The sequence below is a fragment of the Dasypus novemcinctus genome, chromosome 19, assembly GCF_030445035.2.
Source record: "Dasypus novemcinctus isolate mDasNov1 chromosome 19, mDasNov1.1.hap2, whole genome shotgun sequence".
NCBI lineage: Eukaryota > Metazoa > Chordata > Mammalia > Cingulata > Dasypodidae > Dasypus > Dasypus novemcinctus.
The window spans coordinates 20378181-20395518 of record NC_080691.1 but is presented as its reverse complement, the minus strand read 5'-3'; the positions used below and the strand labels follow the sequence as shown (position 1 = coordinate 20395518).

The following is a 17338-nucleotide window of genomic DNA, read 5'->3' as shown; positions in this document are numbered from 1 at the left end:
TTTCTTGCAAAGGGAATGTATCACTTTCTCTTTAAAGCAGGAAGAGCATCATGGTCTATATAATTTCACTCTAGAGAACTGAAAGGACTCTTAGTTAAAGCAAAATTTACTTTTCTGAATAACATGACTGTGGAATATATTTTTTCAGTAATCCTGCTTTTTGTTCCCTTTAGAATACTTATTTGCACATACATTTCACGGTCTGAATCACAAGGGCATGTTCTTAAATGCCCAAATATTTGAGGCTTAGGAAAGTTTGATATTTTAAAGAAAGAAAGAAATGTTGGTATAAATGTACTCTGTTCCTTCTGATTGTTATGCTTTATGTTGTGATACTTTAAGACAAATAAGTTGGCTGAATAAACAGTAGATTTTAGTATTTGAATAAAAGCCTTGGCATCTGAAACAAAGATGGCTGTAGCACTACAATAAATAATTGCCTAGCCAGCTTCTTATTAGATGAACACTTGCTGCAGAAAGTCTATAAAACCAGATATCCTTATCCCTTGGAGTACATAGGGTCTCCAGCTAATTTTGTTATTTAACCTTTGCGATCCAACTAGATTTTTATTCTATTTCTCCTCTGGAGTTCCAGTTGACTATTAAGTACCTATGCTGCTAGACAGGAGGTGGGGTTTACTGATGGGAAAAACAACCCGTTAAATTGCCCTACTTCATTAGCGTGTGAGGCCCCAATGTAAAATGCCTTGAGATCAAGAAGTGTCAGGAATAAACCTGTTTTCTTGGGTTATTACTTCATATTTGAAATTCTGCTAGAGTTTGTTTTAAATAATTTTTGGATCAAATAAAAATCTTGCTAAATTGTTTTGCTTTGATGATTTTCTTTTAATCTGGTTGCATCATCATCTTTTTGGTGAGTTGCTTCACCACTCCACTCCATGCAGGTCTGTGCCACTTATTTTTCTTTTTTTACAAGGAGGACCTGGGGATCTAACCGGGTCCTCCATATGGTAAATGGGAACTCAATTGCTTGATGATTATATAAAATTGAAATTATTTGCATGTGACTGCATGTTTGTACGAAGATGAGTGTGATAGGAGGGATTTGAGAAGAATGGCAGCAGCATATTGCTGGTCAGTAATGGAGGATAATGCTGGAGAGGCTCATGCTGATGTTGGCTTAGTTCAGAAACCTTTCTCAAGAGTTGAGCCTTTTGCAGCTGCTCAGTTAGTGGTCCTGTGTAACTGGGAAAATAGGGTTTTTAAACTTACATAATTTGTGTTTATTTACTAAACAATTTTCCTTGAATCTTTTGCCTAGAGAAAGTTAAATAAAGTTTCAAAGTTAATAAAAATGAAGTGATTTTTTAAAATACAGCAAAATTTTGTTTTTATACGCTTAGAATGAAGGTAAAGACAAGATTCATTCATTCATTCATTTTAGGAATGTATTAGGGTTCTCTAGGGAAACAGAATCAGCAAGAGACATCTGTCAATAGTATGCGATTCTATGAGTCTCTCATGCAGCCGTGGGGATGCACAAGTCCAGGTTCCGCAGGCAGGCTGAACCAAGGGCTGCAGTGAAAGTCCAATGAAGGTTCTTGATGAGTTCTGGGAGATGTTGGCTGTCCAAAGACAAGCTGGGAAATTCTCTCAGTGCTGGAATCACTTCCCCTTTTAAGGCATGCAACTGATTGGGTTAAGCATTACTCACGGCTGATTATAATCTCCCTAATAGATGTAATTATAACAGCTATCTATGATTTACCACTGCAGTAAAGTCAGTGGTGACTAAAGTCCATACATAAATGCCTTTGTATTACAGTTCGCCCAGTGCTAGCTTTACCAAAGAACTGGGCACAGTTATTTGGCCGATTTGATAAAATAGCCTAACCATCACAAGGAGGTACCGGGGATCGAATCTGGGACCTCATACATGTGAAGCAGGCACTCAGCCACTGAACTGCACCTGCTCTGCAAAAGGTATATTTAAATGATGGGAAACACACCAGAATTTTTATTTTTATTTTTATTAGCCAGTTGTAGATTTACGGAAAAACCATGCAGAAAATACAGAGCTCCCATATTCACCTCCAACACATACAATTTTAATTTTCCCTGTTAACATTTTGTATTAGTGTGATACCATTGTTTACCATTGATGAAACAATATTATAATTATAATAGTAACTATAGCCAATAGTTTACATTAGAATTTACTCTTGAGTTGTACAGTTCTGTTTTTTCTTTTTTCATCCCTGGTAACTTATATACTATCTAAAATTTCCCATTTTATCCATTTTCAAATATACAACTCAGTGCTGTTAATTAAATTTACAAAGTTTTGCCTCCATCACTATCATCTATCCATTGCCAAAACTTTGCCATCACCCCAAACAGAGACTCCATACCAATTAAATATTCACTCTCCATTCCCCACTCCTATCTGGTCCCTGGGAACCTGTGTTCTAGTTTCTGATTTGTATGAATTTGTATATTCTGCTAGTTCATTTAAATGTCTGACTTATTTCACTCAGCATGGTGTCTTCAAGGTTAATCCATGTTATATAGCATGCCTCAGAACTTTGTTCCTTTTTATAGACAAATATTCCATTATATGTATATACCATATTTTGTTTATACAAATTATGTCTGTTGATGGACACATGGGTTACTTCTACCTTTTGGCAGTTGTAAATAATGCTGCTAAAAACATCTGTTCAAGTCCTTGCTTTCAGTTCTTTTGGGTATATATATAGAGGTGGGTTGCCAGGTTATATGGTCATTCTATACTTAATTTTCTGAGGAATTGCCAAACCTTTTTCCACAGCAGCTACACTATTTTACATTCCCACTAACAATGTACTCGGGTTCCTATTTCTCTATATCCTCTCCAATAGTTGTTATTTTCCTTTTTTTCTTTTAAAGATTTATTTATTTCTCTCCCCTCTCACATCCCTAGTTGTCTGCTCTCTCTGTCCATTTGCTGTGTGTTCTTCTATGACTGCTTCTATCCTTATCAGCGGCACCAGGAATCTGTGTTTCTTTTTGTTGCGTCATCTTGCTGTGTCAGGTCTCATGAGTGTGGCACCGTTCTTGGGCAGGTTGCACTTTCTTTCGCACTGAGCGGCTCTCCTTACAGGGCGCACTCCTTGCGGGTGGGGCTCCCTATGTGGGGGACACCCCTGCGTGGCAGGGCACTCCTTGCGCGCATCAGCCCTGTGCATGGGCCAGCTCCACACAGGTCAAGGAGGCCCACGGTTTGAACCGCAAACCTCCCATGTGGTAGGCGGGCACCTTATCCATTGGGATGAGTGCGCTTCCCTTTCCGTTTTTTAAAATAGTCGCCATTCCAGTGGGTGTGAGATTGTATCTCATTGTGGTTTTGATTTATGTTTCCCTGATGACTAATGGCATTGAACATTTTTCATATGTTTATTGGCCATTTGCATATCTTCTTTGGAGAAATACCAGAACTATAATTTCTCCTTTTTCTTTTCACTTTAGAAAAATCAGTCAATGGGAAGCGTAGCAAAACATTAAGAAGCATAAACATCACACATATTTTCTAGTCAGTCATTTTTCATTTCATAAAACTGACATTTCCATTTAGATAGAACCTCTACTAAAAAGAAATGATCTGGAAACTGGACTTGGCCCAATGGATAGGGCGTCGCCTACTACATGGGAGGTTCGCGGTTCTTCAAACCGTGGGCCTCCTTGACCCGAGTGGAGCTGGCCCATGCACAGGGCTGATGCGCGCAAGGAGCGCCCTGCCACGCAGGGGTGTCCCCCACGTAGGGGAGCCCCACGCGCAAGGAGTGCGCCCTGTAAGGAGAGCCGCTCAGTGCGAAAGAAAGTGCAACCTGCCCAAGAACGGTGCCACACTCATGAGACCTGACACAGCAAGATGACGCAACAAAAAGAAACACAGATTCCCGGTGCTGCTGATAAGGATAGAAGCAGTCATAGAAGAACACACAACGAATGGACACAGAGCAGACAATGGGGGGGGGGGGGTAAATAAAAAAATAAATCTTAAAAAAAAATTATCTGTGCTCTAGAGCATCTTTTCAGCCTTTTGCTCAGCTGTTTTAGATATTTCACCATTTCTTAATCTAATAATAGTTTTAATTGGATTTGGGGTCAAAGGAAACATTTAAGCTAGCCATGTGCTGACAGAATGTTATTAATGGAGACGTAAGAAGATTACCATGAATTAAAGGATGTAGCTTCTATATTCAATGCAGATTCTTTACTTTGGCATTCAGGATCTTTGCAGGTATTAACTCAGCCCACTTTTTCAGCTTCACATCTCTTCACCTCTAAAGAAATTATATCATTCTGACAAACTGGATTACTTGGCTGATTTTAAAAATTTAATCAGTCATCATTCTAAGATTGTAGTTTGATGTCTAGAGTAAGAGGCAATTCACAAATGAATTGTTTGGCCAGGAATTCTAATTCTTAAGATAAGGTTCCTCAACTTCTTGAACTTTTTTTTTTTTTTTTAAAGATTCATTTATTTATTTAATTTCCCCCCCTCCCCTGGTTGTCTGTTCTTGGTGTCTATTTGCTGCATCTTGTTTCTTTGTCCGCTTCTGTTGTCGTCAGCGGCACGGGAAGTGTGGGCGGCGCCATTCCTCGGCAGGCTGCTCTTTCATTTCACGCTGGGCGGCTTTTCCTCACGGGCGCACTCCTTGCGCGTGGGGCTCCCCCACGCGGGGGACACCCTTGCGTGGCACGGCACTCCTTGCGCGCATCAGCACTGCGCATGGCCAGTTCCACACGGGTCAAGGAGGCCCGGGGTTTGAACCGCGGACCTCCCATATGGTAGACTGACGCCCTAACCACTGGGCCAAAGTCCGTTTCCCTTGAACTTTTTATTACTCTCTGTACTCTCTGACCACCTCACCTACCCCTGAAGTGTCTCTTCCTGGATCCTTGTGAGAGATCGGGCCCTGACTTGTCTTCCCAAGCGGCGGAATCTGTTCCTAACTTGAGACAGAACATCTCTACAAATTTACCTTCCTTTGTCCTTCTGGCACCTGAAACTCTGCATGCTGAAGATAGAATTCATTGTTTTCTAAAGGCAGTTCACCCCCTTCCCAACCATGGAATCATCTAACCAATCATCATTCTCATTCCTGGAATCCAGAAGCCTATTCATTCTATGTCCAGGTGTGTTTTGTATCCATCCTTTCCTGTATTTCCATTGATTGTCTATTCTACTTTCTTGTTACCTCTAACCTAAACTATTGCAGTTGATGCCTGGTTTTAAATTTTCCCCTCTCAACTCATTCTCTGTACTGTTACCAGGTTTAAATTTCTAAAATACGTGTTTAATTATATTACTTCTAACCAGAAACTTTGATGATTTGTTTTGCCATTGTCTATAGCAGTGCTGTCCAATAGAAATAGAATGTGAGTTACATGTGTAATTCTAGATTTCTGGTAGCCATATTGAAATATCAAAATGAAACATGAAATTGCTTTTTTTTTTTTAGGCACCGAGGCTGGAGATTGAATTGGGACGTTGTATGTGGGAAGCTGGCACTCAGCCACGGAGCCACACTGGCTCGCCTGAGTTGGTTTTTTCATTTGTTTGCTTGTTTGTTTTTTGGAGTTTTTTTTTTTTTAGGAGGCACCAGGGACCAGATCAGAAACTTACATGTGGGAAACAGGTGCTCAAACACTTGAGCCACGTTCACTCCCAAGATAATAATTTTAATATATTTTATTTAACCCAGTATCTTTAAAATGCTTCAATATAGTCAATTTAAAATATTACCAAGATATTTTTCATTTTTTTCAGTAGCCAGGGCCAGGGATTGAATCTGAGATCTCATATGTAGGAAGTCAGCGCTCAACCTCTGAGCCACATTGCCTCCCCTGAGTTGGCTTTTTCATATGATATATTGTTGTTTGGCTTTGTTTTTAGGAGGCACTGGGAACAGAACCTGGGACCTCTCATGTGGGAAGCAGGTGCTCAACTGCTAGAGCCACATCCATTCCCCTTTTACATATTTTTTATGCTAAGGTTTTGGGATCTGGTATGGATTTTACATTTAACAGTACATCTCAGTTTGTACTAGCCACATTTCAAACTGAATAGTCATCTGTGGCTAGTGGCTCCCATTTAGACCGTGCAGGTCTATAGCATAAATGGCACAATTTTTAGACTGACATTCTGGGCCCTCCACATCTCCAGCGCCTGCCCTTTTTCAATTTTTCCCCACTCACCCGAGTACCAGTCACCTAATTGTCTGCTATTACTACTCTGCCTGCCTATGGAAATCTGGCTTACCCTTCATGGCCTAATCAGAATGCCACTTCCTCAGAGGCTTTCTCCATTTCTCAGCACCCCATAGCATGGAGCACCACGTCTGGACCTTCCTGTAGCAGCAGCATTTATGGGAACTGTTAGTTCATAACTATGCAAGTAGTCCGGCTCCCCAGGAGAAGACAAGTTTCTCAGAGGCAGGGCCCATGTCTTCCTTGGCTTTCTACTTCCTAGTCCAGTGTACACAGTAAGGCAGGGAACTGGTGGCCATTTGCTTTTAGGGATAGCCTAATCTGTTTCTTTTTGATAGGTGCTGTGCAGATGGGATTTTATGTGATGTCTCCTTTAATTTTTTTTTACCTTTGAAATGTACTAAACTTTCCCTTTCTATCTGGATTAATTCCACTTTTTGAAAGGTATCTTTCTTTGCAGATTGAAGCTTTTGCTCATGCAATAGAGGACATATTAATTTCCTTGTAGAAATAACTGCCTTATATAAATAAAATTAGGTTTCAGGTATTCATGTGGTAAGGTTATCCTGAATATAACTCTTCACATTATATAACTTGTTCTTTGAAGTAAATTGCAGGTGCATACTAAAGCTTTTTACCCCAGCTTTATTGGAAGAGTTTATATACTTTGCGAATCTTTTTTTTCCCCTAAAGGGATTTGACCCAGGAGAGGGTCAGGTGTTGGTGGAGAGTAAAATGCCGAGAAAATCATATCAAAATATAATAAAGAGGGTTACCTGTTTAGAATGCTCGGAGGGGAGGGTCTGATGCAGGACGGGTTCCTGGGGAATGTCTAAATGCTCATTCTGCCAGAGTGGGTGACACCATGGGGTAGAAACCCAAGTAGTGAGAGTGGGGGTGGACCCACATCCTGGGGAGGACTAATGCCATCCAATAGAGGGAACTGTATCCCTCGAGAGAAAGGGTGGCTCCCAGGGCATTGGGGCAGTTGAGCAAGTTAGGCCCTGAACACTATTCCATCTATCTCTGGAAGTGGCTCCTCAGGAAACGGAGGTTGGCTATCACTGAGGGCACCAAGGTGGAAGGGAAAATGGACGTTAAATGTGTGGAACCAAAGTAAATGGGGGGTAAGAGAGGAGTTTCTTGAGAGTACACAAGGATGGATATAAAACATGTAATATTACACCATAACATATAGGAGATGACAGACTGATAATGTAAACCATAATGTAAAACATAGGATAACTAAAAATGTAAAGAACTGTGTATCCTAAAGTATGCACCATAATGTAAACACAGATGTCACCTTGTTAGAAAGCTAATGTCTCAGACTCTGTACATCACTTTAAGTAAATATGATATGAATAGGGCGTAAGAGTATCACTGTGGAAGGGAAAAGGTTTTCTGGTGGATGTGTGGGAGTGCTGTATATTATATATATACATTGCTGTGGTCTAGGACTCCTGTGAAGAAAAGCTGAATAATTAGGGGGGGGGAAAAAAAAAAAAAAAAAAGGAAAAAAATAGGATGTGGAATTTTTTCAAGTCAACATTCTTTATCTAAGTTCTTTATCTAACTTTATCCAAGTTCTTTATCTATCCTTTAAACTCATCGCTATATGCCATTCCCTAGTAAGGGACCATGACATTATATTGGGCTTCAAATTTCGGGGAGTTCTGGATCACAGAGTGTTTCAACAATGGCAATGGAGGGATACTGGTATGGGATACCAATGACAGATGATATATGACTGACAGGGAGCTGTACAGAACATATGTCCAGGGTGCATGGTAATGTTTGGATATACTCATAGTGGCAACAATTAAAAACCACAGTAGGGGGGGTACTGGGTTCCTGGCCAGTGGTGCTCTGTCGTGGTCCCTAGGGGAGCAGCGACAGTCTCCCAGGTACAGTGGTGGGGACTGGGAGGGAGTGAGGGTTCAACAGTGAGCCCCTGATACTAATGACTATGCTTGTGAGCTGATAAACCCAAAATAATAACAAGGCCTAGAGCAACTTTGTGCCTGGGAATTTCCTTCTGTCAGCCTTCATGTTACTCAAATGTGGCCAGTCTCGAAGCCAAACTCAGCATGTAAATGCAATGCCTTCCCCCCAGCGTGGGACATGACACCCGGGGATGAGCCTCCCTGGCAACGAGGGACCACTATCAACTACCAACTGATGATGCAACTGGAAAATGACCTTATACGGAAGGTTCAATGCGGATCAGCAGAATATCCATGTCTACATAAAATACCATGACTTTAAAATGCTGTTTGACCTAAAGTAAGGGGGAAATGGAAAGGAGAAATGAGTTTATATGGCTACGAGTTTCTAAAAAAGAGTCTGGAGGCTGGCAGAAGGTTTGCCCTCATGCACAACTGAGCAGAGTCAGAGAGACAGATAAAGCAGATACAACCCCCAGATATTGGTTCCTTTGAGGGCTAAAGAGACCCATGGGAGTTATGGTCATGGCCGATGGGGTTAACTACCAGGGCAGATGGCCCCTCTTTGGAAATGGTGTTTATGTGTGATGAATCTGGACTCAGATGGGATCTCCCTTCATAAGACTTTCATGCTAATGTGCTGGAGGTGCAGTTAATGTTGGGGTTTAAGATATATTTAGGGGATTTGAATCTCTGGACTGACAATGTGATAGCCAGGTCCTGAGCCTCAACAGACTCCAGCACCTACAATCTGATTTATTGGACTTACCACACTCAGCTAAGATGGAGGTGAAGAAGGACAACCACCACACCATGGAGCCTAGAGTGATTACAACTGAAAATGGGAGGATTGCATCCAGCATCCAGGTGGAATCTGAGCCTCCTCTTGACATAAAGGTGCAATGGACACAACCAATCCAGTGTCCACATAGAAGAGGTGGCATTGGATTGGGAAAAGTGGACATAATGGACAAAGGGTATGGGGAAAGGCAGGAAGAGATGAGAGGTGGAGGCGTCTTCGGGACATGGAGCTGCCCTGGATGGTGCTTCAGAGGTAATCACCGGACATTGTAAATCCTCACAGGGCCTACATGATGGAATAGAGGAGAGTATGGGCCATGATGTGAACCAATGTATATGAGGTGCAGAGGTGCCCAGAGATATACTTACCAAGTCCAGTGGATGTGTCATGATGATGGGAACGAGTGTTGTTGGGGGGGGGGAGAGGGGGGGTGGGGGAGTGGGGTTGAATGGGACCTCACATATATATTTTTAATGTAATATTATTACAAAGTCAATAAAAAATAAAAAAATTAAAAAAAAAAAAAAAGGAAAAAAAAAAAAATAAATACAGGGATTTGACCATTCAAGTTTTGCCTGGGATCCTTTTCCCATGTAAAAAGCAAACAGTGCCTAAAAGGTCACGCTCTATTCTAGGAGAAATCTGATTTAGTGCCAGGATGGACTCTAAATGTTATCTCAAATTTGATTGTTTTTTTCTGGTATTTGTAGATGAAACGAATTTGTATTTAAAGTTAATTGTGGCTGTTGGATCAGGGACTGGTTGAGAAGAATTTCTTTCCTCAAGCAGGCAATAGTTTGAAAAGATGATTCACCAGTTGGCATTGCAGTATATTTACATTCTGTTTTTTAACATAAATTGTTCCATTTGAAATCGTGGTGAAATCTTAATCCCCAACGAAGTCCCTATTAAACCAAATTAAATCCTCTTACAGATTTCCCATATCTCCTCATAACTACTTGAAAAGCAGACTAAAAAGAGATACTTATTCCTGGTAACTTTTAGATCTTAGAGTCATCCTTGAGGCTGCTCTTTCCCTCATTACTTCTGCCCTTTCCCTCCTTTCCTCCAGTCTACCTGTAAGTCCTTTGCTTTGGTTTCCTCTGATTCCCATTCTCTCCTCTCCTAACTACACTGCCACCATTTCACGCCCGGACTACTAAAACAGACTTGACTCATCCACCTCTCGCTGCTCTTACTTTCCTATAGTCTTATTCACCACACAGCACACAGAGCAGTTACAAGGATCAGGGACCTTTTTTTTTTTTTAACTTTCATCATCATCATCACTATTGTTTAAACTTTGTATTATGAAAACGGAAAATTTCAGATATATACCAAAGTAGAAAGGTGAGTGTACCCTTCATACAACTTCAACAATTATCCTTTCATGGCCCATCTTATTTCATATACTCCTCCATCACTCCACCCCCTCCTCCAATAATTTTGAAGTAAATGCCAGACATCATATAATTTAATTAACTAATTTTGAATTACCCCAAAGTGAAGTTTTGCTGATTGGTTGGTCACATAAGTTGGGGAAAGTTGCTGCCCCGGTGGTGGTGGTGTTTATCACCTTCTTTCCTGTCTTCCAATTTTATCTGTTTCTTCTTATTTTTTAGAATTTGTTTCCTATCTGGTTGATGACTGGCATCACTAGGAAAATAAAAGTTTCAAGTGTCTCTTGGGTGTTAAGCAAAATTTTCAGGGTTGCATATATAGGCATTTTCATACTTTTGTACCAAGTACATTCCTAAAAAATTTGAGGAATATATGAAGGTTGAGTGTGCAAAAAAACATAAATTTGTATATGGAAAGGAAGTTGTTTCATGCTCAGAAAGCCTTAAAAATTATGAAATCCACAGTTAACATTTTTTAGTAAAAATAATATATGCACATGATAAAAATAAAATTCAAACATAATGTTCTTAGCAAAAATACCCCCATTATTCACTGATCACTTTCAGTCCCTTACTTCCATGTTTATTATATGTGTTTATATATATACACACACACAATATATGTGGATATGTATATTATTTCTTATATATCCTTCCAGAAAGGTTTATATATGGTCATTTAAAGCTTTAATAAAGTTACTTGATATTATAACTCTGTTTGTTTGATTTTAGTAGACAGAAGTTGGTGTTTTACAAGGGATTAAAGAGGAGATTGTGTGATGTTGACTTTGATGTCTTGTCAGCTTTCTTGAACTACCAGTCTTCTCTTGAAAAGGAACCTTGAGCAGACTGTAAACTCATCAATAGCTATGGACCTGTGAAAATCTTATACTATAAGGTGTTCGTAATAGAGGGGTGTATGGAAACTTTGTCTTTTCTGCATGATTTTTTGTAAACCAACAACTTCTCTTTAAAAAAAAAAGGAGAAAGAAAAGATGAATAAATTGGAGGTGAGGAAAAAGAGAAATATCTATATACTCGTGCTGGCCAGTAGAAATAGAACGTAAACTACATATGTAATTTCATTTATTTATTTATTTTTTAAGATTTATCTTTTTTATTCATTTCTCTCCCCTTCCCTGCTCCTGCCCCCCCCTCCCCCAGTGTCTGCTCTCTGTGTCCATTCGCTGTGTTCTTCTGTGTCCACTTGTATTCTTGTCAGCGGCACTTGGAATCTGTGTCTCATTTTGTTACGTCATCTTGCTGCGTCAGCTCTGTGTGTGCAGCGCCATTCCTGGGCAGGCTGTACTTTTTTTCACACTGGGTGGCTCTCCTTATGGGGCGCATTCCTTGCATGTGGGGCTTCCCTATGCGGGGGACACCCCTGCGTGGCACGGCACTCCTTGGCACGCATCAGCACTGCACATGGGCCAGCTCACCACAGGGTCAGGAGGCCCTGGGTTTGAACCTTGGACCTCCCATGTGGTAGGCGGATGCCCTATCTGTTGGGCTACATCCACTTCCCTGTAGTTTTAAATTATCTAATATTTATATTAGGTAAAAGTGAAAAGGACATGGTTGAAATTAATTTTAATAATGGGGAGCGGATGTGAATCAAGTGGCTGAGCACGGCTTCCCATATACGAGGTCCCAGTTCAGTCCCCAGTGCTGGTACCTCAAAAAATAAATAATTTTAATGATGTATTCTATTTAGCCCATTTTATCCAAGACATTATCATTTCAACAATGTAATCAATATAAAAATTGAGATATTTCTTTTTTATTCATACTATATTTTTGAAATCCAATGTGCATTTTATACTTCTACACATTTCCATTTCGACTAACCCCATTTCAGGTGCTTACTAGCCACATATAACTAGTGGCCACTGTGTGGGACAGTGCTGCCCTGTTCAGAATAGTGATTATCTGTGAGGGAGGAGGAAAGGGAATGGGATCTGATTTTGATTTCATTATTTCAGTCATTGACCAATGTTTGAAATTAAATGTTTGCTACTTTTGGTGTCTTCATGATATCCTGCTCTGACCCGACTTTATTATCACTACCATCAACTCTTTTTATCAATTTTCATTCTTTTAAAATACAATAAAATTATCAGTAGCACAAATATTTCTATACTAAGATGATCATATAGCTGAAATTGAACTCTTGACTAGTAGGCATTGCCACCCTGTGGTAACTCAAAATGTTTAATCACTGATATTTGAAAGACCAAATTATAAAGATTCTGGTGTCAAGTGTATAATACATTAAACTAAAGGACTTTTTATTCTGAACTTGAGGGCAAATTAAGTACTATATGTAGTAAAATTAACTGTTAGGAAACAGGAATTAAAAAGAGTTCCTGAGAAATTATTAAGAATGTTCCTTAAATGTAATTTTTTTTTTTTTAAGGGGTTGCAGATGGTGTAGGAGGATGGAGAGACTATGGAGTTGACCCGTCTCAGTTCTCAGGGACTTTAATGCGAACGTGTGAACGTTTAGTAAAAGAAGGACGGTTCATACCCAGTAATCCCATTGGAATTCTTACCACAAGCTACTGTGAGCTGTTGCAAAATAAAGTACCTTTGCTTGGTAAGTAGATAACCCTTTCTATTTTCCTCTTCCATAAAACCTAGTAAGTGGTTACAAACCAAAAAATGAAAATCACTCTTCAGCCCAACTTCATTCTGAGGTTCTTCCTAGTAAGTAGTGTTTGAAGGAGAACCTGTGGACTAACCAGAATCCTTACCACTGCATAATGGGAAGGTAAATAGGTACAACCGCTTTGGAAGACAATTTGATGTTACCGAATAGAGTTAATCGTGAATACATAGTATGCCCCAGCAGTGTCGCTTTTAGGTATATTCTGTATGCTAGAGATAGTCTTGCACATCTTTAACCAGGAGATAAGTACAGGAATCCTACACTAGAGAAACACATTTGTTCCGGGAGATAGGTACAGGAATGCTCATAGCACATTGTTTATAATATCAGAAAATTGTGAGCAACTTAAAAGTCCATCAGTAGGAGAAAATGGATTGTAAAAATGAATGACTTAAAGGTGCATGCAGGGAAGTGGATTTGGCTCAACTGGTAGAGCATCCACCTACCACATGGGAGGTCCAGGGTTCAAACCCGGGACCTCCTGACCTGTGTGGTAAGCTGGTCCATGCGCAATGCTGATGCGCGTAAGGAGTGCCGTGCCATGCAGGGGTGTCCCCCATGTAGGGGAGCCCCACACACAAGGAGTGCACCTCATAAGGAGAGCTGTCCTGCGCAACAAAAGCGCAGTCCACCTAGGAGTGTCGCCACACGCATGGAGAGCTAATATGGCAAGATGACACAACAAAAAGAGACACAGATTCCTGGTGGTGCTGACAAGAATACAAGCAGACACAGAAGAACACACAGTGAATGGACAGAGAGAGCAAACAACTGGCACAGGAAAGGGGAGAGAAATAAATAAAAAATAAAATCTTTAAAAAAAAAAAAAGGCAATATACTTAATGGGAGAAAATATTTGGAAATCACACATCTGATAAGGGTCTAATATCCATGATATATAAAGAGATCCTACAATTCAACAATTAAAAAAAAAAAAGGTGCATGCAGCACTCAATTATGTTACTGAGTGAAAAAAGGAAATTGTAGATTACCATGTGCCAGTATGATTCCATATATTTCAAGTTCAGAAACATAAAAAGTTATAAATGTATTGCGACACTGACCATATCAAAATGCTAGAGTGAGGTATTTCACGTCTCTGTCCCCCCATAGAAGCTTTGAACACCAGCAAGAACTAGTAGAAACATTTTTCTCAAAGCTCCAGAAAATAGTTAAAGGATTGCAATAACAGGGTGAGTGCTGAATTTAAGAAACAAGGCTACTTAAAAAGCTGTAGATCTTCTGGTGCTCTGGCTGGCCCCTCCCTTGGCCCTCACTGGCTCAGAGCAGAGCGCCCACACTCCCAGTGCAGATCCCTGGTCCCAGTTTTTGAGGGAAGAGTAATCTCATGTACATACTAGGAACATGTATGTCTGGCCCATCCTGTCTGGTCATAGCTTGAAGGATACACTGTCCCAGGACTTGCATGTAGAAGACAGCCCACAGAGTTCTCCTACAGAATGCTGTGGGAGAATAGTCAAGTCCTGTTGCCTGGAATAAGGGATTTTTGACTGTCGGGCATATAGTTAGCTGCCTGGAACCATGAGGAAACTGTCCTAAGAAAGTGGGGAAATTCAGAGCCATGTAAATGGGGGAATTTCTAGGGCTACATGCATAGAAAGGACCCTGGAGGCCCCTATCCTTTGGAGCTATTTTGTAAACTCATTGTATGGTATAAACTCAGAGCCCACCTGCACAGTTCCATCTGAAAAAATTGGAAAGGTATCCTTCCTCCCTCCCATCCTCCTGCCCTTTTGTTAGCTCCTGGAAATCAAGGCTCTGTCCTAATGCTAGCTGGATACAAACTTAAGAAACAGACACCCCAGCATCTAAATTCCATTGATAACACCTTAATATATCAAAATGTCCAGGTTTCAACCAAAGATTACAAAACTTAGAAAGAAACAGGAAGTGATGGCTCAGGCAAGGAGAAAAATTAAAACATTAGAAATGCTTATTGAGGAAAAGCAGACCTGGTCTTTACCAAAGTCTTTAGAAAATATATGCTCAAATTGCTATAGGAGGGAAGCAGATGTGACTCAAGCAGCTTGGTGCCTGCCTATCACATGGGAGGTCCTGGGTTCTGTTCCTGGTGCCTCCTAAAGACCTGCAGGACAGCAAGCTGATGTGATAGGCTGGCACAGTGAGCTGGTGCAACAAGATGTCGCAACAAAGAGACACAGCAAAGAAACACAATGAGAGACACAACAGGCAGATAGCAGATGTTGCTTGAGTGATTTGGTGCCTCCCTCCTAAAAAAGAATATGAACAGAGAGCAGACAGCAAGCACAAACAATGGGGTGGGGGTGGGAGGGATAAATAAATTTAAAAATCTTTAAAAATTGCTACAGGAAAACATGAACAAAGAACTAAAGGAAATCAGGAAAATGATAGATGGACACAAAGATAATATCAATAGAGAGGTAGAAATTATGAAAAGGAACCAAACAGAATTGAAGACCATTTAGTAACACTAAAATTCCTTTGAGGGGTTCAACAGCAGATTGGAATTGGCTGAAGAAAAATTCAGTGAACTTAAAGATAAAGCAATTGAAATCATCCAGTCTGAGGAGCAGAAAAAGGAAAGAATGAAGAAAAGTGAACAGATCCTGAGGAACCTGTGGGGCACTATCAAGTATACTAGTATATACATTGTGGGAGTCCCAAAGGAGAAGAGAGGAAAGGGCAGAGAGAATATTCAAAGAAATGAAGGCTGAAAACATCCCAAATTAATGAAAGACATAAATATACACTTTCAAGATGCTGAACAAAACCCAAAGAGATTCTTGCTATGGCATATTAAAATCAAACTGTCAAATGCCAAAGAGAGAGATTTCTGAAAGCCTTGAGAGAAGCACCGTGTCACATACAAGGGAGTCTCAGTAAGACTAAGTGCCAGTTTCTCATCAGAAACATTGGGGGCAAGAAGACAGAGCGATGGCATATTTAAAGTGTTAAAAGCAAAAGACTGCCACCCAAGAATTCTATATCTGGCAAAACTGTCTTTCATAAATGATGGAGGGATTAAGACATTCCCAGATAAACAAAAGCTGAGGGAGTTTATCACCATTAGTCTGACCCTATAAGAGATGCTAAAGAGAGTTCCTGCCAGTTGAAAGGAAGAGAGAGTAGCTCAAAGCCACATGAAGAAACAAACATCTCCACTGAGGGCAACAACATTGGTAAATCTAAATTCCAGTACTATTGTATTTTTAGTTTGTAACTCTACTTTTTACTTCCTACAGGATCTAAAAGAAAGGTATGTAAAATGGGTTCATAATGTATAAATATGAAATTTGTGACAAAAACTACGTAAAGGTGGGGGAATGGAGGAATATAGGAACCTAGTTCATATATACCTTTTTTTAAAGATTTATTTAAGGGAAGCGGACTTGGCTCAATGGGTAGAGCATCCGCCTGCCACATGGGAGGTCCAGGGTTCAACACCCAGGGCCTCCTGACCCATGTGTTGAGTGGCCCACGTGCAGTGCTGATGTGTGCAAGGAGAGCCGTGGCATGCAGGGTGTCCCCCACATAGGGGAGCCCCATGCGCAAGGAGTGTGCCCCGTAAGGAGAGCCACCCCACGCGAAAGGAAGTCCAGCCTACCCAGGAGTGGCTCTGCACACACGGAGAGCTGATGCAGCAAGATGACGCAACAAAAAAGAGACACAGATTCCCAGTGCTGCTGACAAGAATAGAAACGGACACAGAAGAACACACAGTGAATGGACACACAGAGCAGAAGGCGGGGAGAATGGGGAGAGGAGAGAAATATATAAAAATCTTATAAAAAAAAAAAAGATTTAAAATCTTTGTTAAATAAAGTTCATATATACCTTTTGTTAAAGATTTATTTAAAATCTTTATTTGCAGTTGCTGTCTGCTCTCTGTGTCCATTTGCTTTGTGCTCTCTGTCTGCTTGTCTTCTCTGTAGGAGACACCGGGAACCAAACCTGGGACACCTCCCATGTAGAAGAGAGCTACCTCAGCCCCCTGGTTTGTTGTGCCTCTCATTGTATTTCCTCTTTGTGTCTTTTGTTGCATCATCTTGTTGCATCAGCGTGCCACACCTGCCCACCACACCAGCTTGCCTTCTCTAGGAGGCACTGGGAACTGAACCCAGGACTTCCCATGTGGTTAGCAGAAGTCCAGGCACAAAGCCACATCTGCTTCCCTGTATATAGTATGGAAGTTAAATTGGCATTAAAGCAAAAGAGAGTGTTAGAGATTTAGAATGGTAAATTTAAGCCCCATGGTAACTACAAAGAAAGTAGCGGAGATATGCAAACTCACAGAGACAGAAAT

The 17338-nt window shown here is 40.6% G+C and overlaps 1 protein-coding gene across 1 annotated transcript in view; it reads left to right on the top strand.

Annotated features, from left to right (window-relative positions):
* PPTC7 (protein phosphatase targeting COQ7) overlaps positions 1–17338 on the top strand; it is a 53935-nt gene that overhangs the window by 16584 nt on the left and 20013 nt on the right. Inside the window, exon 2 of the mRNA XM_004483008.5 lies at positions 12781–12960. Within this exon, the coding sequence (XP_004483065.1) occupies positions 12781–12960 (180 nt within the window). The remainder of the gene's footprint in view (positions 1–12780; positions 12961–17338) is intronic.